The sequence below is a fragment of the Adiantum capillus-veneris genome, chromosome 9 (genome assembly GCF_014529385.1).
Source record: "Adiantum capillus-veneris isolate H3 chromosome 9, ASM1452938v2, whole genome shotgun sequence".
Classification (NCBI taxonomy): Eukaryota; Viridiplantae; Streptophyta; class Polypodiopsida; order Polypodiales; family Pteridaceae; genus Adiantum; species Adiantum capillus-veneris.
Window position 1 is genome coordinate 150,618,766 of NC_140939.1, and position 27,645 is coordinate 150,646,410.

The following is a 27,645-nucleotide window of genomic DNA, read 5'->3' on the forward strand; positions in this document are numbered from 1 at the left end:
CGCTGGTCGACGGCATGGCTTCTTTTTGTTTTCTCCTATCCACACACAAACCCCTCCTTTGAATTATTGGGAGGCCAAAATCCCTTTGGCTCATGGACGGCCATTGATTGGCTTTTGGGCGGCCCTTTGTGTTAATGGCTCTTGGTGGTCCGGCCTCATAATACACCACACTTGGCATGCACATCGAGAAAATCATCGCCTCGCACATCATTCGGAACACAAAAGCTCATAAAAAATTTAACGTGCTTTTGTAAAGGCACCTCATTTGACAAGCACATCAATCAAGGCATTGCTAAGCACGGCATTCTAACCAACTTTCCATTGCCATGTTGAGCATTTCCCGCATCCAATGCTCTCCAAGAGTCAAACCTTTTTACTGAAAGCTCATCAGGTCCTTATCGACCTTTGGAGTGCACCATATCAGCATTTTGGATATTGCTTGTATCAGCTTCTCGGATGATGCCAAAAATTATCTAACTCAGCAGTGCTAGCAAGTGACACCAGCCTCAAGCCATATTATCTCATCAACCCAGACTCTATCTGACAAGCCGTAAATTCCTTTAGACTCCTCAAGCTGCATAGAACGCATACAAACATGCTGAGGTTGTAAAATTCCAAAATGGCACACCGACCAAGGCGGCGGACCTGGCACGGAACTGGCCCCCGCTGAAACTTAAATTGGTAATAACTTGGCAACCAGATCTCCGATTGCTGATCTGAAAAGATCCACATGCTCCACAAAGTGAGCACTTTAGGCCCATACATTCATTTCATTTTTGTCCCCTCAATTGTAGTTGCCCAATCTGGTACAGGTCTGCAATCGACTCAAACTTTAAACTGACATAACTTCTTCATCGTAGCTCCAATCGACGAGCCGCAAAGAAAGGCCCGTAGAGCACCTCAAGCACTGCAGGTCTAGATCATAAACTCCCATCTGTGCTCACTTCAAGCATACTCTTTTTTTTAGCATCATTAAGGCATGTGTTGGCCTCTTTAAAGCCGCATCTGGCATACATTAATCGTAAAACTAGCTTGTTAGCAAGCCCTGAACACTGATCATTGGTAAGGTAAGCTTCAATTAAGCTCGATGTGCATCTTCCTGGTATCTTTCTTAGCATGGGAGCGGAGATGCACAACATCAGGGCTCTCCAATAGATCTAGTCTTCATGTGTACTTCATTGGAATATAGACCGAGCACTCTACAGATGATCCTAGACAGAAGTCATCAGTTGAACCTCTCACAAAGGGATGGAGTTTATTCTATGATACGTAGAATCACTCTCTGGACCATGTGGAAGACTTCTTATGCTCACAGTCTTCCCCTACATCCACCATTTTGATAGCTATTTGGAATGTGCTACTAAATACTCTCTGTAGCCTGGGGATACTTAGTGGGCTTCCCAAAGTAGCAAAGTGGCATCAATACTCTTTTCTCTGGCCGAGCGAGATCTTCAGCTCTTTTTCAGTTTGGACCATGGACACATCACATGGCATTACACACCTCCACAACAGTTCACATTGCATTCTTCATACATGCCACCTTGATGTATACATAGTCCTCACATTGTACTCCTATCTTGTACATCCTTTGGGTGATAGGCCTTATTCATCTCCATAGTTCTCTTTGTACATAGTATACAACCACATTTTCACACACACACACACACACACACACACACACACACACACACACACACACACACACACACACACACACACACAGGATTGGCCATGCCATGATGGCGAGGATTGTATGAGAGTGTGGCATGGAAAAATGGTTACCAAGCATGGATTGTGAGAATGTGGATTTGCTTTTGGTTAGTCAACAGTCATGTGAAACTAAATACACCTCATTAGTTAGATCTTATCGTGGAGAAAGCAATGGATTGTTAATCTAGGAGATGGATTTACTCTTAGTTGATGGGAATGTGGATAAATACTCTACCTCTTCAGTTATTAAATCGTGCTATGGAGAAAGGATACAGAGAGGAAATAGTTGTAGAAAAAATTTATCTGAGAGCTCCAAAAGCTTAGTGTGGAGGGGAAGAGATATAGGGTAATTGAAAGTGAGCATTGCCTTCTTCTAAGCCACGACAATGTGCATGTCACATATTAGTTCATGCTTATGGTTGTAGTAACTATAATTTGTGAAAGCTCCCACTTGAAACATGGGGGAGGGTTTTAACCAAAAAAGTTGCTTGAATGTGTTCACCATGTTCAGATCTTACGTCAAACTTTTATGAAAATGGGTGGCTTTTGCAACTAAACCCAATTGGCTGGAAGAGATTCAATCATCATCTAGACCTCCGGTTCAACCGTTAAACAAAACAAGGACATTCACTAGGGTTGTAGTCTCTCATCGCAATGCCCTGTCTCTGTTTACCATGGGGTGGGAAGGATGTAAGCAATGGTCCCCGTGTAATGGTGGCCCCATCTCATCATCTCGTATGTAGATCTATAAAAACTAACCTCGCATAAAAACTAATCTTGGGATCCCTAATTTTTATTTTGAAATCCCAAGATAAGCGTTTCTGAAATATAACCCCACAACTCCACATCTAAATTAAGATATGCACGCGGGCGTATATGGTTCTCGATATGGTTTGGGTGTTGGGTTCTCACTTCATTGCCAATGGTTCAAATTGTGGGTGCAAGGGGCAGGGGCGTCCCAAAATTAGGAGCCGCATCCCGAAATTTGTTTTCCTCGCACTAATCTCGACATGTCGGGATTAACTTTTACCACGACGACGATTGAGATCCCTTGCGTCCCCAACCTCCATTGTGGATCCCATCACTCCCACCTTGTGGCAACTAAAGGTGTCTTTGGTTCTCTATGAACCTCTCACCCCTCAGCACTAAGTAACATGAGGTCTTAAATGAAGCCCCGTCCATGGGATCCACGGTGGGGAATTGCAGGCGAGAATCACGAGAGACGCGGCACCGTCCGAGGATGAAAAGTAAACAAGGACACAATTAGTAAACAAGGGCAAGGGAAGGTGGGCGTTCAAGTTTAGTTATAGATGTTATGTTTACCACCCATGTCACATGACGTGTGCAGGCGAGGTGGTTAAGCCATCTAGCTTGCCCGCGAGAGGTGTTGGGTTCGATTCGTGTTGCTGAGAGACAGGTGGCCATTTTTTTGGGCCGTCCATTGGCCTCGAGATTGCACGGGGGTTTGATGCCACCGCCCAAGGGTCTTAAAGACCTTGTGTTACTTGCCTCTCACCCGAACTTACATCCAACCATGGCCGGCTGGTTGGAAGAGATTCATCTATCTTTTAGACCTCCTGTCCGACCGTCTAGCAAAGCAAGGATAGTCACTTGGGCTGTAGGTTCTCATCGCAATGGCGCGTCACATCTGTAGAAGCGTCTTTGGTTCTCTCTGCAGCCCTAGGTTCCTCTCACCCGAATTGTCGTTTCTCCGCTCAGCGGCGTCTTCCTTGCAGAACTCGTCATCGTCAGGAAGGACCCCTACCTTGCCATTTCTGGGCTCATCTTGTTCTTCTTCTACTTCATTGTCGTCGTTCATATCGGAAAGCTCACCACCAGTGCCTTTTGTGTGTGGGCGTGGAGACAAGAAAACCAAGAAAGGGAAGCGCTTCAGAGGGAAGTTTGGAAACCCCAGGCCAGATCGGGGGCATCGAATCCGACGCATTCGAGAACGTTGGGAACAGCCACCAGGTACTCCGTGGCCTGTACCTGGTCTCTCGGTTGAGGACTATCGCCCCATTTTCTGAAATACATAAAGCGGTAAGTTTTCCCTGGCGATTCTTGGTTTTAATCAATGTTTAAACATTTGCACTTCCCAAGAGTACAATCAATCATGTATAAAGTTCTAAATGAATTATTGAATCCATAAGTGAGGTTTTTCTCACTTGATACATCCGAGTATAGATATTTCTAATGTCTCATTTAGAGGAACTCAGGAATGATGAGAGCACTCTGAATGGGAATATTTGTTAGGACACCAAGAATGGATACTTCTAATGCGTCATATTGGATGGGTGACAGAGCATCAAGAAGAAGCATAGTTTTTCCATACGTCAATCACACGTCGGACGCACACGGGTACGGAAGTACGGATTCCACACATCAATCTTCACCTACTACATAGGATGCTACATACTATACTACACCACCATGTTTAAAACTTTATAGACAGACAAAACTATAGGAACTTTAGAAATCAAAAGTCGACTCTGGAGAGAATCGAGACGGTGTCTCAGATGTCTAAGTAATGATTAATGAAGTAACCTCCAAACAAAAAGGAGTCAAGAATCAGGATTGTAGAAACAGGCCAAAAACATTCAGGAGTGACAAGTGTAGTCTCCTAAAGGCTGAAGGCTAGAATTTAAACTGTAGAGTCAACAGTGAACAGTAAACACGATACGGCATAAGTAAATGTCCAAAACCATGGTCCATAAGCAGGCGGGTAGGCGCAGCAAGCTCTAACTCTCAATATAGCTCACATCCTCATCGTCGTAAGTAGTATCGTCCTCGTCCTCGTCCTCGTCCTCATCCTCATCCTCATCCTCATCACCACCAACTGAGCATGATGTCCCAATATGATTGATACCAACAATAAAAATAGGCTCTATCGCATCTGTAGTACTCTTTGCAATGGCCTCCTGAATCTCATGTAAGGCAAGCAAGCGGTCCTCATCTTTTTCCTTATTGAGTATTTCCAATGTGACCTCCATTCTCTCATAGCTGTGCTCTTTGATTTTGGATATGAGCCTCAAGTTCGTGTGTATGCACACAAGCTTCTCTGTATGATATGGGAGTAGCCTATGAATGAGAGAGAAGGTGCTCCCATTTCTCTCACATGGAGAGGCACATGTCCCTTGCGAAAGCACCTTGAAAGCAAGAGCTTACAAAGAGGGTGTGCAAACCCCAAAAGTTTCCCACCATTTTACTCCCTCTTGCATCCTCAATGCATCTTTTGCAATTGGATGAGCAAATGACTTGCTTTCAGCTTTATAAATGTCAACTCATCAATTAGGGTGCCTTGCAAGGTCAGATCACCCTTGGTGTACCTTTCCAAGAATGTCATCCATCCTTCTTGCACCTCACTCGCCATCACTTTCTTGCCCTCTTCCTCGCCATATGGGATGCAACATGTATCCAACAGCATGTAACGGTGTGTGCAATATATTCCATCTTTCAATGCATAGATCCCTAATCTCTCTCATCCTTGCAGCATCAATGCCTTGCATGTTTTCAATTTGCTCTATCATGCGATCCGTAAGCTCGTACATAAGCCCCACGGTGGCTCCTTCCCTATCAGCCAAACGGAGAATTTTCAAAATCAGAGCACAAATTTTCAAAATCAGCCTGGCCTCTTGCCAAAAGGATGCATTAAACACAATGTTCGAGACCTTAGTAGCCTTTTCAGTCTTGGATCTCTTGATCTTCACCAAGGTAGTATTCGGACGTACGTACGGATCCATCCGTACGTCTGTACTGTATGGATCCGTACTGTACGGAATTTTTTGGCTTAAAAAAAAAAAACCCTACGCAATGAGTTGAATGTTTTTGCCTATCTGGGTTTAGTCCGAGCGTCTTATTTTATTGGAGATCGTTTGCAACAGTGACGCAACCTGCAAAGTCCATTTGCAGAGCCTTTTCGTGCGTGTTGACCGGTAAGCAATCGTATCTTCCGTCTCTCCCTCACACATTCCTTTGTGATTCTCTCGGGATAGCACATGTGTTTTTGTCACAATGTCGTGTTCCCATTGCCTAATGTGTAGGTCGACCATGCCTCTCAAACCCAACCCAGTATGGAGCGCACACACCAATGTCATTGCGGTGGTAAATATAGGAGGGCAAGCAGGATCAGGAACACACACTTGGACTTGCAAATATTGTCGAAAGCAAAGAACAAGTACGGTGACGCGTGTGTCGAGGCACCTTACTGGCATCGGCACTACTGGCCAATGCGGAGGACGCAAGCTTGTTTCGCGACAGATTAAGGATGCTTTGATTCTAGAGTACTTCCCGGGAGGGGGTATTCCCTCGTCCAAGGGTAAGAAAGCAGATGAGGCCTTACAGGATGCATTGTTTGCAGATTTTTGAGATGCAAATACATAGTAGAAAAGGGATGTTAGCAGGAAAAGGGCTCGTTGTTCTCAGTATAAAGGGACACGCATGTATACACAGTCTACTTTGCTTTCACATATCCATGTACAGTCTTGGGTAAAAGAGGCAAAAAATTGCAGAAACAGAGATTGCTCGCACTCTCATAGAGTGCAACATTGCATTTAATGTCTTGCGGATAGAGCAATGGAAGCAAATGGTCCAAGCCATTGCACAAGTCGGCGCCACAGATTCTTGGAGTGGCTTGGATTATTAGAATATGCACACAAAAATGTTAGATGAGCAGTGAGAGATCATTTTTGTGCTAATTTTTTCGATTTAATGCTTCTTTAGTGCTAGGCTTCATTATGGCTGAGTTTGCCCTTGATCTCCGGAGTCATGACAGAAACTTAGTACGTTGAACTTTGTGTTGATGTATGCTCATGTGTGTGTGTGTGGTGTTGTGTTTGGGAGCATATGTTAGTACCTAGTTCTACACCCACTATTGGGCACTGACGACGTTAGTGGGGATGTCATGGTATTTAGTCAATACTATGCATGATGAAGCTGATGGTTATATTGTCTTGTGGGTGACTACCATGGGTCTATACCTTACACTTTCCTTTATGGGTGAATCTGGGCTTATCCTGGATTCATCTAGGTATATCATTGACAGAGCATTGGTCCCAGTGAAAGCTGGGTGGCAGCAGTTTGGTTGTACTATCATCTCTGATGGGTGGAGTGATATTCGCAGATGCCACATTATCAACATCCTTGTTTCCTCTTGCCTTGGTACATACTTCCTACGTGCTGTGGACGCGGGCAAGGCTGGTGAGCGTTTTTCGGTAGAGTTTATTTTTGAGCGCATTTATTCCTTCATCTTGTGTATATGACATATGTGACTATGTCTATAGGATTGCTCAGCTGGTGCTTGTGAGCGCAATTGGAGCGTCTACTCTCTCATACACGAAGATTCGAAACCGCTTGAGCACTATGCAATTGAAGAAGTTGGTCTACTGTCGAGCGAACATGAAGCTCGTGCGTAGTTTTCATGCTTTGGGGTCACCCAAGCAGGTAAGTCTTAATAATAGATCATTGCTACTTGAGTCTTGGTTATGAGAGACTCGATGTTAAAGTTAATACTTGGCTACTTATACTTGTGAGTAGGTAGATCCCACTCAAGTGAAGATGGTTCCTGACCCTACTACTTAGGAGATAGATTGTCGGATCAGAGATGAGCAGGAGATTCTTTGAGAGCTTCTTAGAGAGCTTGAGAGCGTGGATCGGCGGGTCACTAGATCACGAGCACGAGCCCTGGCCATCCCTCTTCGCCAGGAGGTTGCAGATCCATAGAGAGCACGATGGGAGAGCATTCGCAGAGGCAAGCTGCCTGTGCCTAGTAGTCGTGGTCAAGCGAATGAGACAGTGCGTCTCATTCTGACTGCGGAGGAGGGTGACCCAGTTGAGCTGCTGGAGGCAGGTGCTTCAGGAGATCCCACCATTGTTGAGCCAGAGTTTGATGAGGAGGGCAATGTCTTGACAGAAAGAGACATGGCCTCTTCATCTTCAGAGTCCGATAGGGATGTTTGAGTATCTTGATTGCCATGTAGCATGTACTTGACGACTGCTAACATCATAGCATGCTTCTTAGTTTACTTTTTTATTGAGTCAGGATTCGTGCTTTGTTCTACCTTTGTTTATTATGGATCATTAGATGTACTTTTTGTTTTATGGATTCTATCATTTTGGTATTTTTATGAGAATCGAGGTTATGGTTTACCGTTTATGTAGTTTGTTATTAAATTTCAAATTTTAGGCTATTTGTATTTGAGAGAGACTGAAGCTTTGAACTGTATCTGGTCTTGAATGTTGCATGCCGAGCAAGTGGTCAATGGTCAAGACTTAGGAGTCATCCCTCGTCAGTATTTGTGTGAGCCTCAGATGTGTAGTTATGAAAGCCTTTGAAGTTGGTTTGTAGAGCACTGAACTAACATCCTTGGACTCTGGAGTGATACCTATGAATATTCTATCAAGTCCAGACTATATTGTAGGTTTTTGGCTTTAAAAAAAAAAAAACCATACGAATTTTACGTACCTAATAACTCAATCCATTCGGTACTTACGTACAGGACGTACCGAATATGTACCGTACCTTACGTACCTTTCCGCCTTGATCTTCACAAATTTGTCATCAGTCATAAGCTTGCGCATACCTTGCATGCATCTCTCATCCACAAGATTGGCCAACGTAATAAAGTAGTACGCAAAGCGAATGACTGATGGCTTCATCAAGTCCTTGCTAAGTTGCCGAAACAATGCTAACACAATAGACTTTCTTGTCACAAATGTGACAATCTTTGTTGCATCCTCAATCACTTTTGCAACCCAACCAATCTGTCCCATGTCCTTAAACAAAAGGTCCAAGCAATGGCAAGCACATTTGGTAAAAAAAATGTGTTTTCACTCCCTTTCAATCATCTCCCCAACACCAACACAATTGGTTGCATTGTCCATGCATACCTGCACAACATTTGCTGGGCAACCTCTCTGATAACCTGTTTGAGATGCTTAAAAATGAATTCCGATGTCTTTGTTTCCCTAGATGTGTCTACAGCTTTCAAAAACATTGACCCATGAATAGAGCATGCAAGAAAGTTAATGACAAACCTGCGCCTAGTGTCAGACCATCCATCACACACAATAGAGCATCCATATCTTTTCCATTTCTCCCGCACACCCATGATCTCAGTCTTTACGCATTTGATCTCCTCATTCAATTCTGTGGTGCGCAAAGCATGATAAGAGGTGATATAGAGCATCATGAAGTAGTTGTGTCATGAGTTCGTTGAGTAAGGACTAAGTGATGGATATTCTTGAGGTGTCACATGGTGGATGATGGGAGCATTGGATAGGGAATATTCCGTAGTCAAGGAGATTTAGAGTTGTGCGTAAAAGACAAGCACTTGTGTAATGCGAATCAAGGATACTCACACCAATTGACAAGATACACAATTTTATAGATAGAAAAGAGAGGAGAATTGAAACTCGAGAGTAGGAGAGACTTCTTGAATTATAGAGTTGACGATTGCACGCACTTTGCCCAACAAAGTTTGAACCTCTCGACCACCGTCGAGCAATCCTAGCTTGCATGCAGTCAATCTCAATTGCAATGCAATCTCGATCTCGCTGCAATCTAAACCACATAAAAATCTCCAGAAACAGACACAGTCGTTGTAAGGCTTCTGAACTTCAAAGTTAAGCTAAAAGCGTATCGTTCGCTCGCTCGCTAATTTCTTGCCAAAAATAGCCAAAACACCCGCAACACAAAAATAACATATGTGAGAGAGAGATAAAAGATTTAGGACATTTTAAAATTTAAAAAATGAAAGTGTTGAAAATAGCCCTTTAGTGAAGGTGTGTAACTTAAAAATGATAGAGAATAGATCAAAATGCCGATCTTTGAAAGCCTGTTGTAAGACTCGCCATAGACAAAATCATGATCCTCTCTCAAAATCTAGCCTATGATTTCAAAATAGCTTTGAAACGACTTAGAACATGTCAATCTATGCAATTACTCACTTTTAAGGCACCAAATGAGCATGAAAAACATAGAAATAGAAAACGTTCAAAGAGACAAAACTTTTTTTTACATAACAAACATTTTACTTATACAAACATCTTCAAATTCTCTCTTGAAATTGCTCAAAACCTATTGCAAAATAGAAAGTGAAAATAAAAATAAAATTCAAAACTAGACTTTGATTATGGACTCGAAACATCCTAAAACATGAGCTGAAACGTTAAAAAAAAAAGAGTCATTATATTGGCCTATTACAACTTGAATGAGGATGGGTTCTGAGTAAGCTTTAGTTGCTTTTTGAAAAGGCGAATTGCTCTTTGGGAAAGCAGATACTTTTCCATAAAGGAGTCTACGTTGGCATTACATCTATGCATAAGTCTGTATCTAGGGACGCATGGTTTGTGTTATGTTGCTTGTAATTTTCAACTTTAAGTGTTTATTGAGGTGTTGGCACGTTCATACCATTTTTAAAAGTGCTCGGCCGCCCACCTAATAAGTGGGAAGCCACAAATAAAAAAAGAGCCAGTAAGCACCCCAAATCGGCCCTATTTTTGCCAGCCTTCTAGTGCTTATAACAGCAGCAGCTAGCGCGTCACTTATGGCATCATTTGCATGAGAAAAAGATGGTGCTAGAATTCAGCCCCTGCTATTGTAGATTCCAGCTAGCATGATGATGTTCCAGATGGCGCCTATGGCTGCCCTAATTGGATCAGACGATGCTAGACACTTGGTTCGTGTTTCATGGAGAGGATGTTGTGTAAGGTGCAACGGAAGGGAATGTTGAACTTTGCTCAAGATGAGTGCTCCAAACTGTGCTCAAGGTTCCTTTTACTTACGGAAGGAAGAGCCTTCCGTTCCTTTAGTGAGAGAGTGCAAATGATCACAAACAAAGTGGTAAACACTGTGAATGAAGGTGCTGACTGAGAGAGAGAGAGAGGAGAATACGACACCAGAATGTTGTCAAACCCTCCTCCGAAGGCCCCACTCTCTATGGCGAGAGCGGTCTACTATTGATTGCACAAATCTCTACAATGTAATGGACTCGCCGATGATGATGACGATGACGATGACGAGACAGGCTGAATCTGCAAATCTTGTATCTGCTGAATTTTGACTCTATGTCGATGACGACGGCGATGATAACGATACGACGTCGACGCGCTGAAAACGCAGATGCTGAAATCTGCGCTTCCGGGCTGAAACTGCAAACACTGCCTGAACTGGACGTGCAGCGAGGATCTGATGCGGGAAGGTGAGATCTGCGAGGTTTGGGGGCTATTTTGCGGTGTCTATCTTATGAAATTGCAAAACGCTGATGCAAAGGCTTAATCTGTTGCGGAGAATCTGCAAAACGCTAGGTTGACTGCATGATGCAAAAACGCTAGGACTGAAATTGATCTGTTGCAAAAACGCTATGGTAACTGTTGTGTATCCGCTACCGCTGGCTGAGCTGCAATTGCAAAACGTTGGGGCTGATCTTGCTGAAAACGCTAGCTATTGTTGATGCAGAAAATGCTATGGCCAGCTGCTTCAAAAACACTAGGTCTTCTTGTTGGGGTATTGCTGAGAAGGTGCTTGTCAGACGTTGGGTCTCTACTGCCTCTTCTGCCAAAAAGTGCTAGCACTAGGGTTTCTTATATACTTGCTTGTCAAAATTGCCCTATACAAAGTCACTTATTGATAATAAGTGAAAAATGACTAAAATAGGGAAAATAGGTCTATGCACTGTAAAAATGCTCCTGATGGGTTCTAACTGTAATTTGATGATCATGCTGTGCGCAACCAGAGGATATGCATCTACTCTAAGTGCTTGGACATGCACGGTCTGCGAGCAGACTCACAAAAGTGCTAGAACACTTCTTAAGTTAGGCTAACTGAACCCTTGTCATGAAGTAGCTTGTCCACGTACACATAGGGTTAGATGTGCACGTGACATCCCCTCCTTTTCAAAGTGAGGTACTGGTACCGAACTGTATGGTGTCGAGGGAGATCGCCAACAACGTCTGAAATTCCGGAAAGGACTCTTCGCCGGCCCACTTTGATGCGTGGGTCATGCGATACTTGAACTTCATAAAGGTCTGCAACGCTTGCTTCTTTGGGCCGCGCCAAAAGCGACACAAAGTCATCTATGGCTCCTTCAATGCTTCAACTTCGTCTATAGTCATGCGTCTACCTTCTTCAAGAATCTTTGAGGAGGACAATTCTTGAAACCACTTCCAACACAAAAACATGAACATACCCATTCCACATAAAGTGACTGGAAAAATTATAGTCTTCTTTAAAGACCGTGCATGCAATGTAGATGAACATATAGACGGAGTGCCAAACCGATCATCAAACGCACGCAAACAATGGAATTGAAACTTGTCTTTCTGATCTAAATCTATCAACTGTGGCAAATCATAATGGAAATGCTGATGCTTGATGCTCAGTCTTTCTTGTGCTCTTTCGGATACTGTGTCATGCCAAGAAGAGACATGGAATGTGAATTCCTTGAATGCAAACATTTCATCTTTTCATGAGTAATCCGCATACATACGTGCTCATTGATGAGTGAATCGTGTTCATCGTACCATATGTCATGCCTATGAAAAGGGATCACATAAAGACGGTGATTAAAATATAGGAAAGCATCACCAATGAAACACTCAAAATGCTTGCTGACTAATCATTCGAACACATAATACTTCCTGTGGGGCCTCAAGTCAAGATCGGTTCTTCATGATTGATCGAATCTGCAATGAGTTTAGCTTCACTAGACAAAGTATCAACTAAACCATTATCCTTGTGAACAATGACATCTTTTTGCTACAATTCATCATGCTTGTGAATAATCACATCTTCATAATGCAAATCATCATGCTTATCATTATCATGCAAATCATGTGTGTCGTGCTTTGGAGAAGTAAAGACTGAGAGAGCTCCTCTTGATTCTGTTCAATCTGCGCCTGCACATTAGAAAAAAGTAGGAACAACTCTTGCGTGTGTTGGGCTCTCTGCGCTTCACGCTCTAACCGTCTTTCTTCGCACTTGCGATCAAATTTGGCTATTCTTTCTTCGCACTCGAGATCGAATTCGGCTATTCTTTCTTTGTGTTCACGATCCAATTCTGCTTTTCTTTCTTCGTGCTTGCGCTCCAAGGCGGCGCGTTGCGCTTCCAACTCTTGCATGTGTTGGACTCTCTGCGCTTCACGCTCTAATCGTCTTTCTTCGCACCTGCGATCGAATTCGGCTATTCTTTCTTCGCGCTCGCGATCGAATTCGGCTATTCTTCCTGTGTGTTCACGATCCAATAATTCTGTTTTTCTTTCTTCGTGCTCGCGCTCCAAGGCGGTGCGTTGCGCTTCTTGTTGTATCCTCATGTCCATCATCGTCTTGACCAAAGCCTCCATAGGATTTGGTACAATCCTTGGCGTAGATGGAGAAAGGGGAGGGTCAGAAAAACCTACTGGTGGGGAAAATTCTTCTTCGCCACTTCCATGCTCATCACCTCCATGCGAAGTATCCATTCCGCTTTGGTGATGACCATACACTGAAGTCTTGGGTTCTTAAGTTCACGAGGAACTTGGGGTCTTGTGGGTCTTGGTTCTTGAGGTTCTTGACGTTCTTGGGTTCTTTCTTTAGCTTGCAATCTGTGTTGGAGAAGGATCTTCTCTTACCCGAGCTCTTCTCTTTCCTGCGGGCGAACCCCTTGGCGGCCCTGTGCTCACACCAAGGTAGCTTTTTCCCACCTCATGTCGATTGGCCGGCCGCTAAGTGCACGGTCCGCTCTTAATGAGTGAAAAGAGAAACAAGGGGAGGCTGGACAAGCCCTTCTTTCTTGGGTTTCCTGTCACTCTTCAAAAACACGATTAGGAATCGACACGCCCAAGAGGACTTGGGTTATGTGCGACCACAACAAGCAAAAAAAATTATGTGGTTCTTTCCTTGAGTGATACAGAACACTGCCAAAGTTCTGATACCAATGTAAGGTGCAGCGGAAGGGAATGTTGAACTTTGCTCAAGATGAGTGCTCCGAACTGTGCTCAAGGTTCTTTTTACTTACGGAAGGAAGAGCCTTCCGTTCCTTTAGTGAGAGAGTGCAAATGATCACAAACAAAGTGGTAAACACTGTGAATGAAGGTGTTGAGACGAAGAGATAGAGAGAGAAGAATACGACTCTAGAATGTTGTCAAACCCTCCTCCGAAGGCCCACTCTCAATGGCGAGAGCGGTCTACTATTGATTGCACAAATCTCTACAATGCATGGACTTGCCGACGTTGTCAATGACGATGATGACGACGACGAGACGGGCTGAAATCTAAAAACGCTAAGGGCTGAAATTTGCAAATCTTGTATCTGCTGAATTCTGACTCTATGTCGATGACGACGATACGACGACGATGCACTGAAAACGTAGATGCTGAAATCTGCGTTTTCCGGGCTGAAACTGCAAACATGGCTGATCTGACCGTGCGGCGAGGATTTGTTGCGGGAAGGTGAGGTCTGCGAGGTTTGGGGGCTATTCTGCGGTGTCTATGTGTTGAAATTGCAAAATGCTGATGCAAAGGTTGAATGTGTCGCGGAGAATCTGCAAAACATTAGGTTGATTGCATGATGCAAAAACGCTAGGGCTGAAATTGATCTGTTGCAAAAACGCTATGGTAATTGGTGTGTATCTGTTACCGTTGGCTGATCTGCAACTGCAAAACGTTGGGGCTGATCTTGCTGAAAACGCTAGCTATTGTTGATGCAGAAAACGCTATGGCCAGCTGCTGCAAAAACGCTAGGTCTTCTTGTTGGGGTCTTGCTGAGAAGGTGCCTGTCAGACGTCGGGTCTCTGCTACCTCTTCTACCAAAAAGTGCTAGCGCTAGGGTTTCTTATATACTTGCTTGTCAAAATTGCCCTACCCAATTTCCCAACAAAGTCACTATTAATAATAAGTGAAAAATGGCTAAAATATGGAAAGTAGGTCTATGCACTGTAAAAATGCTCCTATGGGTTCTGACTATAATCTGATGATCATGCTGTGTGCAACCAGAGGATATGCATCTACTCTGAGTGCCTGGACATGCATGGTCTGCGAACAGACTCACAAAAGTGCCATAACACTTCCTAAGCTAGGCTAACTGAACCCTTGTCATGAAGTAGCTTGTCCACGTACACATAGGGTTAGATGTGCACGTGACACGTTGCTACCTCCTGCCAGGACACCATTCGATGGTGGTCCGTGCGGTCTCTTGGTGACTGCTTCAGCATATCGATAGCTTCTACATCTGCTTGATCATCTATGGGTATACGATCCTTAGGAGAACCATTCATTCCAGCCATCATTCGCACTCCAGAGAGGGTGGTGACTTGTGGTTAGCTATGGATACACATATGCACTCATCAGAGGAGTTCACATGAGATATGGCCATGCTCATGTCATATGAGATTCGAACATTTCCAGAGAAGACACCACCATCTTGGGTGGATAGACACTTACCACTTGACCTCGACATGTCAGATCACTTGCTTACACATGGAGCATCTACATGGACTTAGGGAGAGGATCTTGGATCTCTTCTTGGACATGTCCATCTACAGACTAGAGCGGGACTTCAATGCTTTGGACTCTATTGGAGAGTTGACTCGCAAGATGCGGGAGATCAGGCATCATTATGCACCTACATCTAGAGTCACCCTGAGCTTGGCTTGGATGGTAGTGTAGTTGCTCTTCTACACTCCTGATTATTTAGATTGCTACCTTTAGAGTTGCTTACACTCACCTTCAGTAACCTTACAACAAACTTATCCCTCGACATGGGCATTAGGCCACTCCTAGCTCATTTGCATTGCGAGACACACCTAGATGCAGTTTGGTTGCGTTGTTGGCGCGGATTTTGTTCTGGTTGACATTGGAGGATTGGAGGCAGGAGATACAGGCAAGAAGACAGATTGGTTTGATCACACCTCTTGTCAGAGGTCCTTCACAACGCATACTGTTGAGTCCGGCTTTCCCCTCATCTTGGATTACCCTACCTATTGATAGGACACCATCTGGTGGTGGTCCATGCGGTCTATCGGTGACTACTGCAGCTTACGGTAGCTTCTGCTCTGCAGATTGTTTAGTCTAGCTTTCCTTGTTTCATAGGACGTTTACAACGCAGATGGCCTTCTTGGAGTTTTTTCACAGCTTAGCTACCTGGCCACATTGGGTTGCAGGTTCATGCATTGACAGGCTTCCGGTCATTCTCATGACGGTTCCTAGGCTTTCCCATTTTCTCTAGAGGAGTTGACTACGGACACCAAAGATTCTATTGGGTAGGACACTTGCAGGTCTATTGGCGCTTCTTTTACGACAAGGAGTTGTTTTCACACTCGGTTCAGGACCTTCTCGTAGTATCTTCACGGTTTGTTCAGCATCAGGTGCTGAGAGGGAGGCCAGAGGGGTACCCATGACACACTGATACGTTGTATTGAGGGTCTCTTGTTTTGGTAGTCGTGGGGGGCTAATCGCCCCCTCTTTCCTACTCCAATGTTTTGGTTTGTGCTCTCTCTCTCTCTCTCTCTCTCTCTCTCTCTCTCACGCACACTCTCACACCCTCCGTTCTAGATCTCTTGACTCGATGATCAATTTCCTTCCAATGAGGGAATTTCCCGAGAGAGGAGCTCTCATTTCTTTTCCATCTGTTCCTAGAGCGTGGAGCTCTACAGACTATTTCCGATTCCGTTCCTGAAATCTCGGAGCATAGGTCGAGGCCTTATTGCTTCTTCTTCGTGATGGGATACCTGCAAAAGCACAAACATGAGAACAATTCGTATGGCAAATTCACAATTGATACCTGTCGCTCCGAGTACGCGAAAGCGAACTCCTGTGTACTGGCTTCGCTCGTTCCAAGTAAACTCTTGCTGCTAGCGTTGGCACATCTGGGAGACTGAGAGAGAGAGAGCCGGTTGTTTTTTAGTGTAAGGTGCAGCGGAATGAATGTTGTATTTTCTCAAGATTAGTGATCTTTATTGCTCAAGGTTCCTTTTAGTTCTTTAGGGAAAGAGAGAGCTTTCCGTCTTGTAGAGTGTTGTGGTCACGAACAAAGTGAGTGGGTTGTGCGTGCAAGTGAATGAGACTGAGAGAAGGAGAGAGAAGAGATACGACACCGAGAGGTTGTAAAACCCTCCTCGGAAGGCCCCACTCTCGACGGCGAGAGTGGTCTACTTTGATTGCACAAAGGTGTACAATGCGTATGCAATGGACTGATGCAATGGGACTATGCCGATGACTACGACGGCGACTCGATGGCTGAATCTGTGATCTTCTTTAGGCTGAAATTCTTGGACTGTTTTAGGGCTGAAAATGACTGTTTTCGTACTGTGCTTATGGCTGAAAATGACGGTCCTTGTCGGGGCTTAGGGCTGAATAAAAACGCTGGCAAAAACGAGGCTTTTGGCTGTGTTTTTAAGGCCACCACTGTGTGCTGAAAACGCTGGTTGTGCAGGTCAAAAACGCTAGTAAGCTGATGTCAAAAACATTGGGAAACTGCGGTCTATGGCTGCGATTTAGGAGCTGCAGACTTGTTGCAAAAACGCCACCATAGGCTGAGGTTCATGCTGTTGAAAACGCTACCAAGTGCTGCAGATCTGACGTGCTAACGATCTTCAAACGCTGAGGATGGGGCTGAATTACCTGAGTCCAAAACGCTATGCCTTTGGGGCTGATCTGCAGGTGGGACTACTGCCAAAATGGGGAGGACTTCAAGCGATGGCTGATCTGTGAATTGTGGGAGAAAACGCCAGGCATGGGAGGTGGATGGCGAGGGATCTTGATGCTGAGGGGGGTATTGCTGAGAAGTTGCCTGTTGAGCGGGAAGCTCCTGCTGCCTCTTCTGCCAGAAAGTGCTAACTTGGGTTTGCTTATATATTAACTTAGCAAAATTGCCCTACCTACTTTTGTAGGAAAGTCACTTAAAAATAATAAGTGAAAATAACCAATAAATAGGAAAATAGGCTAAATGCACTGGAAAATTCCCCTAACTGATGCTAATGGATTCTGATGGGAATTCCGATGATCATGCTGTGTGCAACCGGAGGATATGCATCTATGCTAAGTGACTGGGCATGCACGGTCTACGAATAGACTCACAAAAGTGCCAGATCACTGCTAATCTAACTTGATCGGACTGACTGAACCTTGTTGTGGTGTAGCTTGTCCACGGACACATAGGGTTGGGATGTGTCACGTGACATTTAGGCTCCCGCACTCGGCAAAAATTGCGGGTGCGGAGCGAGCTGGAATAGAGCAGCAAGTAGCGCAAGTGATAGGAGGGGTGTTGCGGGCTGTTTCTGGCGATAGGGGAGAGAGAGAGAGAGAGAGAGAGAGAGAGAGAGAGAGAGCGTATGATTTCAGCCAGCCAATGCTTTGTTTTAAACCATGCTTTAATTTAAGAGGGCTACTTATTATGGGCGGCCGATGACTTATTTAAAAAAAATGTGAACCTAATCAAAACTTCATAAACTCAGTGAGCTGAAAATCGATGCTATGCAATCACATTCCAGGGGTTCCCGGATGCAGTTCCCAGGCATAGATGCAATGCAAACATAGATTCCTTGTGAGAGAACATCTGCTCTTCTCGGAAAACGCTTAAAACTATTCCGTTTTTCAGGAAAAAGATTCTTTGAACCCATCTTTATTCTTGTGCTTGCGTCTTTACGCGTATTCCTTTTTCTAGCTCGGGTTTCCTGCCAGACCAATATCCGTTTCCTGATCTCGTCACGTGACACATCGAACCCTATGTGTCCGTGGACAAGCTACAGTACAACCATGGTTCAGTTCAGTCAAGTCAGTCTAGAATAGGAATTGATTTGGCACTTTTGTGAGTTTGTTTCCAGACCGTGCATGTCCAGACACTTAGAGTAGATGCATATCCTTCGGTTGCATACAACATGATCATGAGATTCCCATCAGAACCCATCAGTAGCATTTTTACAGTGCATAGACCTATTTTCCCACTTATTATTTTTAAGTGACTTTTGTTGGAAAGTAGGAAGGGCAATTTTGCTAAGTTTGTATATAAGCAAACCTAGCGCTAGCACTTTCTGGCAGAAGAGGCAGCAGGAGCACGCGCTCAACAGGCAACTTCTCAGCAGAACCCCCCAAGAGGCCTAGCGTTTTTGCATCACAGCAGAAGGCTGGCGTTTTTGGACCAGATCAGCCAGCATTTTTGCATTGGTAGAGGACTCCTAGCGTTAGCAGATTTGCACAGCAACAGTAGATCAGCCCTAGTGCTAGCAGATTTCTACCGCAAGTCAGATTTTCAGCCCTAGTGTTTTTGCATCTGCCAGGCATTTCAGCGTTTTGCAAATCTACCGTGACGGAATCAACATAAGCACCAGCGTTTTCAATTATCAACACTTAGACATCGCAGAACAAGTCCTGAACCTCGCAGATCTCACCTTTCCGCAGCAGTTCCTCTCCGCACAGTGGGATCCATCGAAGTTTACAGATTCAGCCCAGAAAATGCAGATTTCAGCATCTGCATTTTCAGCGCGTCTTCGTCGTACCGTTCGTCATCGACATAGAGTCAGAATTCAGCAGATAAAGATTTGCAGATTTCAGCCATTAGCATTTTCAGATTTCAGCCCGTCTCGTTGTCGTCCTCATCGTCGTCGACAAGTCCGAGCATTGTAGAGATTTGTGCAATCAATAGTAGACTGCTCTTGCCATAGAGAGTAGGGCCTTCGGAGGAGGGTTTTGACAACTCCTTGGTGTGGTATTCTCTTCTCTCTCTATCTCTCAGTCTCAGCACCTTCATTCACAGTGTTCATCCACTTTGTTTGTGATCCATTGCACTCTCTCATTAAAGCACGGAAGGCTCTCCCTTCCCTAAGAATAAGGAACCTTGAGCACAGTTCAGAGCACTCATCTTGAGCAAAGTTCATCCGCTGCATCTTACATCTCTCCTACCGAACTAACGGTACAACCCCTTCGCGATGCTTAATGTCACCCATCATATGACACATCAAAGTTATACGTTCTTGATGGCTTTTAATAATTCCCGTAGATCTAAGTTTCTAACCTTACGGTTCAAGTGCACGCATTCAAATATCCTAATTTCAATAAAAACAAAGTACTCATAAAAATAAGAAAATAGTTCATTTAGCAACATTGACGATATTTCCTCTTGGGATAACATCAAAAGAAGTGAACAAGTCATGATATGTAATGTGCTTTGTAGCACCACTGTTAAAATACTACACTTGGGAATCTGCAGTCTCAATCATGTACCCATCATAGACAGAAGGGTCATACTGACATTGCGCACTATAAGCCCATTCTGCATCAACAACAAAATTCGCTGATTTTGCAATGGTTGCATTGGAAGAAGATTCACTTTCTTTCACGTGCCTCTTTAGTCATGGGAGGCGTTTGTCGCAGATGGTTTGCTATTTGAAGAAGGAACAATTGAAGTAGCAGCATTGTTATTGCTACCTCTTCTTTGTGGAGCAACAAAAGCTTGATCAATAGGATGTTGCATAGCCTTGTTTTTTCTTGACATAGCCCCTTTAATAGCGAAGTGACCAACGCATAAAATTTAACGGCATTAACATTGCCTTGTGCAGAAAGCCTCTAAGTAGAAGCGAAAGTCTGATACGAATTTGGTATTGCATTTAGGATAGTGTGCACAAGTGAATGGTCGGGAATGACTTCACGTGCAACAATGAGTTGCGCATTGATATCTTTGATTTTTTTAGCAAGAAAAATGTTCATTTTATCTTTCTTATGACCTTTGATTGAAGTTGTTTGTGCATAGTGATATTTTTGCCTCATTGTGACCTGCATACAATTAAGCTAGAATGTCCAAGCCTGTTTTGTTGTTTGGCTGAACGAATGATTGTCAAACTGAAATTGAAGCATTGGAAAACGCTTCGGCTTGACGACTTTGACTGGAGCAATGATCTCCGGTGGTTCTTCTTTTGGATTGCTCCTTGGAAGTCCACCCGTGTGGCCGCAACTCAACAGGTCCACTTTGGAAACATGTTGTGCCTTCTGTAGACGCTCCAAAGGAACGTCCATGTGAGATCTCGGCTTCCGAAATTTGACCATCTTTAACTTGAGTGCCCTGAAATCCACACAAAACTGGAATGAGTTTGGTTTCTTACGAACAAAGAGAACTCGTAACCCAAAAGACTGTACCTTGGGAGAGCAAGGCTTCCTGAACAAGAAATTGCGTGGTTTTGGCTTCTCTTTATCTAGTTGAGAAAAATTGTTACCTATGTGTTCACGTCATGCAATTGGTCAGATACAATGTCCATAGGTCGATGGGGAGGGTGTTATCCCGGGAAAGCACGAAATTGACCTTGACAAACCCTTTACTATACCTGTGAGAAATACCCAAGTTCCTTAATGTGGGGTTGACATAGATGACTGCCTCTTGGGCCCCGCGACGTAGCTCTCTGTTTCTTGAACGTGAGAGATGAGAGGGAGAGAGGGAATACCACTTTGGCGTCGAATGAGGACGGACTGCGACACATTATCTTTGATGAGAAACGTAAGCTTCTCCCAATCAATAATGGGCTTGAACCTGTGAAACTACTTAATGCCCAAAATGATATCACATGCTGCAAGTTTAGAGACTACAAAACGACAAGTAAATTGAGTTTGTTGAATGATCAACTTGACATCATCACATTCTTGAAAAATTGAATCGTCCACGCCTTCAGAGAACCCTTGCACCGGGAGGGCGGTGATAGGAGAAGTCTGAAGACGTGCACGTTTCACAAGAGATTCACTTATGACATCTTGAGAACTTCCAAAATCAAACAACACAGTGATCCTTTGACCTTTCACATGTCCATAACATTTTATGAGTTCATCCTCTTCAAAAATCCGCTCTACCACACTCATAGCATTCACTTGAGGGGTGGAGTCAGAAGTTGACGCAATAGAGGTTTTCTTGTGAGATTCTTTCTTAGGACACTTTCTTTTCATGTGACCAACTACGTGACAATGAAAACACCTATGTTTCTTTGCATACGATACTTGTTCTTCCTCACATAATTGACCATCTAAAACTCCTTGAGCAATCTTTTCATCAGGTGTGAGTTGAGGTTTATTAGATTTTCCTTTACCTTTATCCTTAGATTTATCGCTCTTGAATTGAGATTGAGATGGAGAATTAGATTGAGAAGAATTGGAAGAGTTCCTTTTATGGTTACCATTTCCATTAGAGTTCTTGTTCGTAGACGAGTCACGAGAGGAAGAGTTACCATTACTTGAGGCTGTCTTGAGCTTACCCTTGTTGTGCTTCATCTCTTGGAATTGAGCCAAGCGTATAGCGTCTTGCAATGTCTTTGGATCACTGGCTTCCACATCAAACTTGATCGAGTGGTCCAATCCAAAGAGAGGCCTCTAATCTTTCCTCATCCAATTTTTGCAATTGTCCACCTAGTTGTGACACGGTTAGCATACGACATCACAGGTTTACCTTGTTGAGACAAAGCCCGAAAATCCTCTTTCAATCGCTTCAAGTACTTGGAGGTAAGAAGCAAGTCTTGAGATCCTCCTCGAACTCCTCCCAACTAAGCTTGAGATGTCACGTGACACATCCAACCCTATGTGTCCGTGGACAAGCTACAGCATGATCAGGGTTCAGTCAATCCAGTCAGTATAGATTTAGAAGTGATCTGGCACTTTTTGTGAGTCTATTCGTAGACCGTGCATGCCTAGTCACTTAGTGTAGATGCATATCCTCTGGTTGCACACAGCATGATCATAAGCATTCCCATCAGAATCAGTCAGGGGAATTTTCCAGTGATTTTAGCCTATTTTCCCTATTTTTGATATTTTTCACTTATTATTTTTAAGTGACTTTCCAACAAAAGTAGGTAGGGCAATTTTGCTAAGTTAATATATAAGCAAACCCAAGTTAGCACTTTCTGGCAGAAGAGGCAGCAGGAGCATATGCTCAACAGGCTTTCTTCTCAGCAAGAACCCTCAAGCGCCAAGCTCCCCCATAGCCTAGCGTTTTTGGATTGGACAACCTCAGCAGTACCCCCCCATCCTGGCATTTTCAGCATTGCCTTGATCGCCATCATCACCAACACAGAGCCCTAGCGTTTTCCCCTTGCAGTCATCGCCAACAATCCAGGTCCTTGGCGTTTTCTCCCATGATCGCCATCTCCCCCAGATAGCTAGCGTTTTTCACTAACGCTAGAGGAAGGCATCAACGTTTTTGGTTTTCAGCCTTAGCGACAGCAGAACAACAGCGTTTTCAGCATTAGACCCAGTAGCAGATTCAGCCTTTGAAGCATTGTAGAGACCCCCATTTTCAGCCCTCGAAAACGCAGCCAAAACAGTCATTTTCAGCCACCGAAACAGTCCCGAATTTCAGCAGTTAGAAGACCACAGATTTCAGCCCTAAGTCGTCGTCGTCATCACCGTCGTTGTCATCGGCATAGTCCCAAGTCGCATCAGTCCATTGCATCCGCATTGTACCACTTTGTGCAATCAAAAGTAGACCACTCTCGCCGACGAGAGTGGGGCCTTTGGGGGAGGGTTTTACAACGTCTCTGGTGTCGTATCTCTCTTCTGTCTCTATCTCTCAGTCTCATACACTTGCACGCACAGTGTCCATTCACTTTGTTTGTGATCATAGCACTTTCCATTAAGAACGGAAGGCTCTACCTTCCATAAGAACTAAAGGAACCCTTGAGCACAGTTCGGAGCACTCATCTTGAGCAAAGCGCAAACAATCATTCCGCTGCACCTAACATGAGAGGGGGAACGAGGAGAGACTCGGGCATAGACCGCCTTGTGGGCCTCTTTCTTCTTCTCCATCCACTCATCCTTCCAAGTGATAGCATCACCCGTGAGATGCATGGAAGCCAAGTGAACCTTGTTATTATTAGACTTTTTGACAACCGCAAAATAGGATGTAAATTGATGCAACCAAGAAAAATAACAATAGCATCCATCATTCCGTCATACTTACTAAACGTGGGCTTCTCGGGAATTGGTTCATTGGCTGATCGCGTGGTCTTGGTTGCCTCCATGATGGTCTTGGCAAGCTTATCATAATCGGGCTCCGAAGGAGGGGTATTGGATCACATCACCAAGGTGCTGACTAGATCACGCAAGGTTTCCCTTTCCAGCCTACGAGCCTCGGCTTCGGCCGCTAATCGATGCTCCTCACGCTCCGCTGCTTCCACCCGCTGTAATCGACGTGCTTCGTCTTGCCACATCATCATCTCCATCATCATGAGCATCATGGCATCCATGGGATCTGGTGGCATAGGAGGAGGGGTTGGGCAGGGCTAGGAGGATCCGTAGGCGGCACTTGCTCGCCTTCTTGATTGATGGAGGTCTCCGTACCACTACTAGTCTTGACCATGCAAGGATTTCTCCTCTTGGTTCAAGGAAGGTCGCAGACTAATCTTCGAGAGACTATCTACCCCCTCGTCGGCGCACCCGCATGCAACACCCGGTATACAATTGGTTGCTATTTTTCAGCGTTCAAGGTGCACGGCTCTACACACAATGGTAGGCTTGTTGTTCCAAGAGTGGGAGGAGTATACATCGAAGGGATGCGAACACGATCAAAAACAAGAGAGAAAAAAACTTTTTGGGGATTAGCGGATTAGTGCAAAATCTTCAAAGCTCTTATACCAATGGCAGGCCTGCTGTTCCAAGAGTGGGAGGAGTATACATCGAAGGGCTGCGAACACGACCAAAAACAAGAGAGAAAAAAACTTTTTGGGGATTAGCGGATTAGTGCAAAATCTTCAAAGCTCTTATACCAATGTCAGGTGCAACGGATTTGATTATGGTGAAGATCTAGTTTTACACTTCCACAAGATCCTTTCTTTCTTTCCTTGCGTTAGTGATTCCTTTTAGCTTCAATGATGGTTCCTTTTACTTTCCCCTGAAAGAGAGGGGTTGAGAGAATGCAATAGTGATGTGTAGAGGGAGAGAGAAAGAGAGAGAAGAGAAGAGCGACACCCCCCACACCGCTGCCGATGTGGGAGAGAAGAGAAGAGCGACACCCAATGGGGTCCTAACCAACCCTCTCAAGGGCGCCCCACACCGTTGCCGATGTGGTATTTGCTTTAGACTGTGCAAATGGAATGTACACACAATGCAATACCTCTATGCAGACTCGAATGACGACAATCGTGGCGGTAAGTCCTCAAGACGAGGCACCTCCGGGGCTGATTTGATACACCTTGGATCCTTCTCGATGTGGGATTGCGGATGGCCACCAAGGGCTGATTTGCACTCCCGATGTGAGGGGAATGAAGGGCTGAAAACGTAGATCTTGACGATGCCGATGATGGACAGCAATGGAGCACTCAATACCGGCGAGGGAATGGCGGAGGGGAGGGCTCAATGGGCTGCCGAAGTTCCAGACGGCATTTGGATTAGGCGAGCGTAGTGGATCTCGCACCTCCTTCCGGCGATGGGCTGAAAACTGAGAACGTTGGCCTGGTCTGCTGCAATGGACTAGCGCTAGGGCTGGGAACTGCAAACGCTGGCTGATCTGCCCTGAAAACGCTGGCTGATGTTGCAGGCTGAAAACGCTAGGCTGGCTGCTGCAAAAGCGTTGGCTGGTCTTTGCTTTCCTCTGGCGCTATTGCAATGGGCAACTTCCTTTTGCAACTTGACTCAAAGTGAGGCTCTCTTGCCCCTTTTATAGGTCAGGAATAGGCCTTAAGAACTTATTAAGGCTTAGGTAGGGCAAGTGTCCACGAGATCAACCGACAAATAAATCAATAAATTGATTTATTAAAATTGAGCCAAAGGGGTTCAGAGTGGGTGAAATTGTCGCACATCCGCCCAACGGGGAATCCGATCGACGCAGGGAATGGCTCGTTGGATTCCTCTAACCTAGAACTACATGCACGTCATGCTAGATGCCCACTGTAGTGTAATAACGTTTGTCAAAACGCGTGTACAAACCATTTATGCAAGAGGGTTCCAAAATTGGAAAACCTAATCTAATGGACTGATCCGGACACGCAGGTCCTGCGAACAGGCTTACAAAATTGCCGGTACTAATCCTCCTAGGATTCTAGACATCCCTATCTAAGAAGGAGAAAACTGGCTTTGGAAGTTGATGAAGCATGCCCACGTGGCACACAGAGCCATGTGCAGGTGACAAGCAGCACCTCCTAGATCGAGCCAACGTCGCAGAACATAGGCGTGCACCTGTAGGACTGTGTGTCCATACCACCCGCCTTGATCTCCTTGAGGTGACCTCGCACACTCTTAAGCCTCGGTGCTTGCGCCAACCATTGGCACTTTGCCAGTGGAGGTTGTCTCCCACAAATGAGGGTTTGGTCTCCTTTTATAAAAGTGACTAGCCACTCTCGCCGGGTTCACACTACGCTGGTGTGGACATAGGACACTCATCTGGACGGTGTCATAGACTAGGTCCCCTCTCTTGTGATGGGGACATAACATTTTCACTCTTGCTTATAGCTTTTCTCATGTGCATGGAGACCCTTGGTTGTTTGTTGGCCAACCTTTCACCCTTCTGGTAGGGATTCTAAGCACATCTAGGGTTTGCGTTAGGCATTTTGCCCATTTTAAATTTCTTCCCAGTTTTGTGGATTATGTGTCAGGTATTTTTAGAGGTTTTGCCTGACCCAGAGTTGGCTCACTATATCGGTGTAGCCCTTGTCTATTCTTTGGACATCTTGTATCATTCTGCCTCTAGAGTTATTGAGTTACCAGCTTCACTCTCATCTCTTGTGTTCTCGCGTATGTCTTCTTCCTCCACTGCCTACTCTTGACATTTTGGTTATTGTAAAAGTTTGAAGCTAAGAGTTTGCATTTTTGCGTATATTGTTGCCTTCAAGGTTGTTTTTAATGAAATGAAGAACTATTATCCAAAGAATTTATTTTCATGTATTTTGCTAGTGCTCTTTCTTTTGTCAATTTGCAGTCTTCGTGTTTGGGGGGAGAGAGGGTGGTTTGAGTTAGTGCATCTCTTGTCGAGTTTTGTACACCAGTTCATATTTTTGTCAGCCCTTTCTCATGGTTTGTTTCTGAGCTGAAGAGGTAGTTATAATTTTATAGACTGTTGTATTGCTGGTTTCTTTCACAGTTTGCAAGTTCAGGACTTCGACCTTATGACGGTAAACGTATGCATGAAAGCCTTCACTTTTATTATGTCATTTGGAACGGCATCACGTTGTGAGTACGGCATCACGTTGTGAGTGGGTGAGTGTAACAGTGTCGAAATGAACTTTTTATTTCTTGAAAGTGTATAAACTTGTCCGCTTTTGTAGCTTCAGAAGCATGTCAAAGGGCTCAAATAATGCTGAAGATATTTTCGAGTCAACACTTAATCTAGAGAATTTGCAACTTCAAGCTGGTTTTGATGAAGGTTTCAAAGATGGGGTCGAAGTTGGCAAGGTTGAAGGAAGGGAAGTGGGATTAAAAGTAGGGTTTCAGTTAGGTGAGGAGTTAGGTTTTTACCACGGTTGTGTGGACATTTGGAAGGCTGCCATATCCAGGTCTCCTCAATCATTTTCTGCGAGATCGCAAAAGAGCATTTTGCTGCTAGAGGAGCAGCTGAAAGCTTATCCTCTGAATAATTCTAGCGATGAAAGGTTGCAGGATATGTTAGAGATCATCAGGGCAAAGTTTCGTGCCGTTTTAGCCATGCTTTCTGTTCATATTCATTATGAAGGTTACCCCGGGTCTCGCAGTGAAGAAAATTCAAGCGAATTTTAGCCATGGTATTACAGCTTGGTCGTACAAGAAGGTCTGTGTGTAGAATGCCATTCCTATTTAAACATTCAACTGTGCACAGTTTTCTGTAGTATTCCGAGTTAAATTCTAGTTTTGCTTTTGCGCTTGAATATTGTGTGTTCGTAGAAGGAACCTTTTGATTTTTTCTCTCAAGCAGGAGCCTGTAGGCCATTGACCTCGACGACAGCTTCACCTTCGTTTGATTTCAAGTTTTGTATAAAGACACTAGTGATTTTGGGCACAGGACCCCTGATCAGAATCGTCCTTTATTGTCT

At 44.5% G+C, this 27,645-nt stretch overlaps 3 protein-coding genes across 3 annotated transcripts; all 3 read left to right on the forward strand.

Moving 5' to 3' along the window:
* The first annotated feature begins 3,259 nt into the window (after positions 1-3,259).
* On the forward strand, positions 3,260-3,737 carry LOC147451371 (30S ribosomal protein S31). Its single transcript, XM_086520306.1, has one exon. The coding sequence runs from the start codon at positions 3,345-3,347 to the stop codon at positions 3,735-3,737; it is 393 nt and encodes a 130-aa protein (XP_086376432.1). The 5' UTR covers positions 3,260-3,344.
* On the forward strand, positions 3,725-27,645 carry LOC147451372 (uncharacterized). The gene is made up of 3 exons (XM_086520305.1): positions 3,725-3,750; positions 26,721-26,828; positions 26,905-27,645. Exons 2-3 carry the CDS (start codon positions 26,746-26,748, stop codon positions 27,350-27,352), a joined length of 531 nt encoding a protein of 176 aa, XP_086376431.1. The 5' UTR covers positions 3,725-3,750; positions 26,721-26,745; the 3' UTR covers positions 27,353-27,645.
* LOC147451373 (uncharacterized) lies at positions 6,606-8,154 on the forward strand. The gene is made up of 2 exons (XM_086520307.1): positions 6,606-6,906; positions 6,990-8,154. The coding sequence occupies exons 1-2, from the start codon at positions 6,606-6,608 to the stop codon at positions 7,010-7,012; spliced, it is 324 nt and encodes a 107-aa protein (XP_086376433.1). The 3' UTR covers positions 7,013-8,154.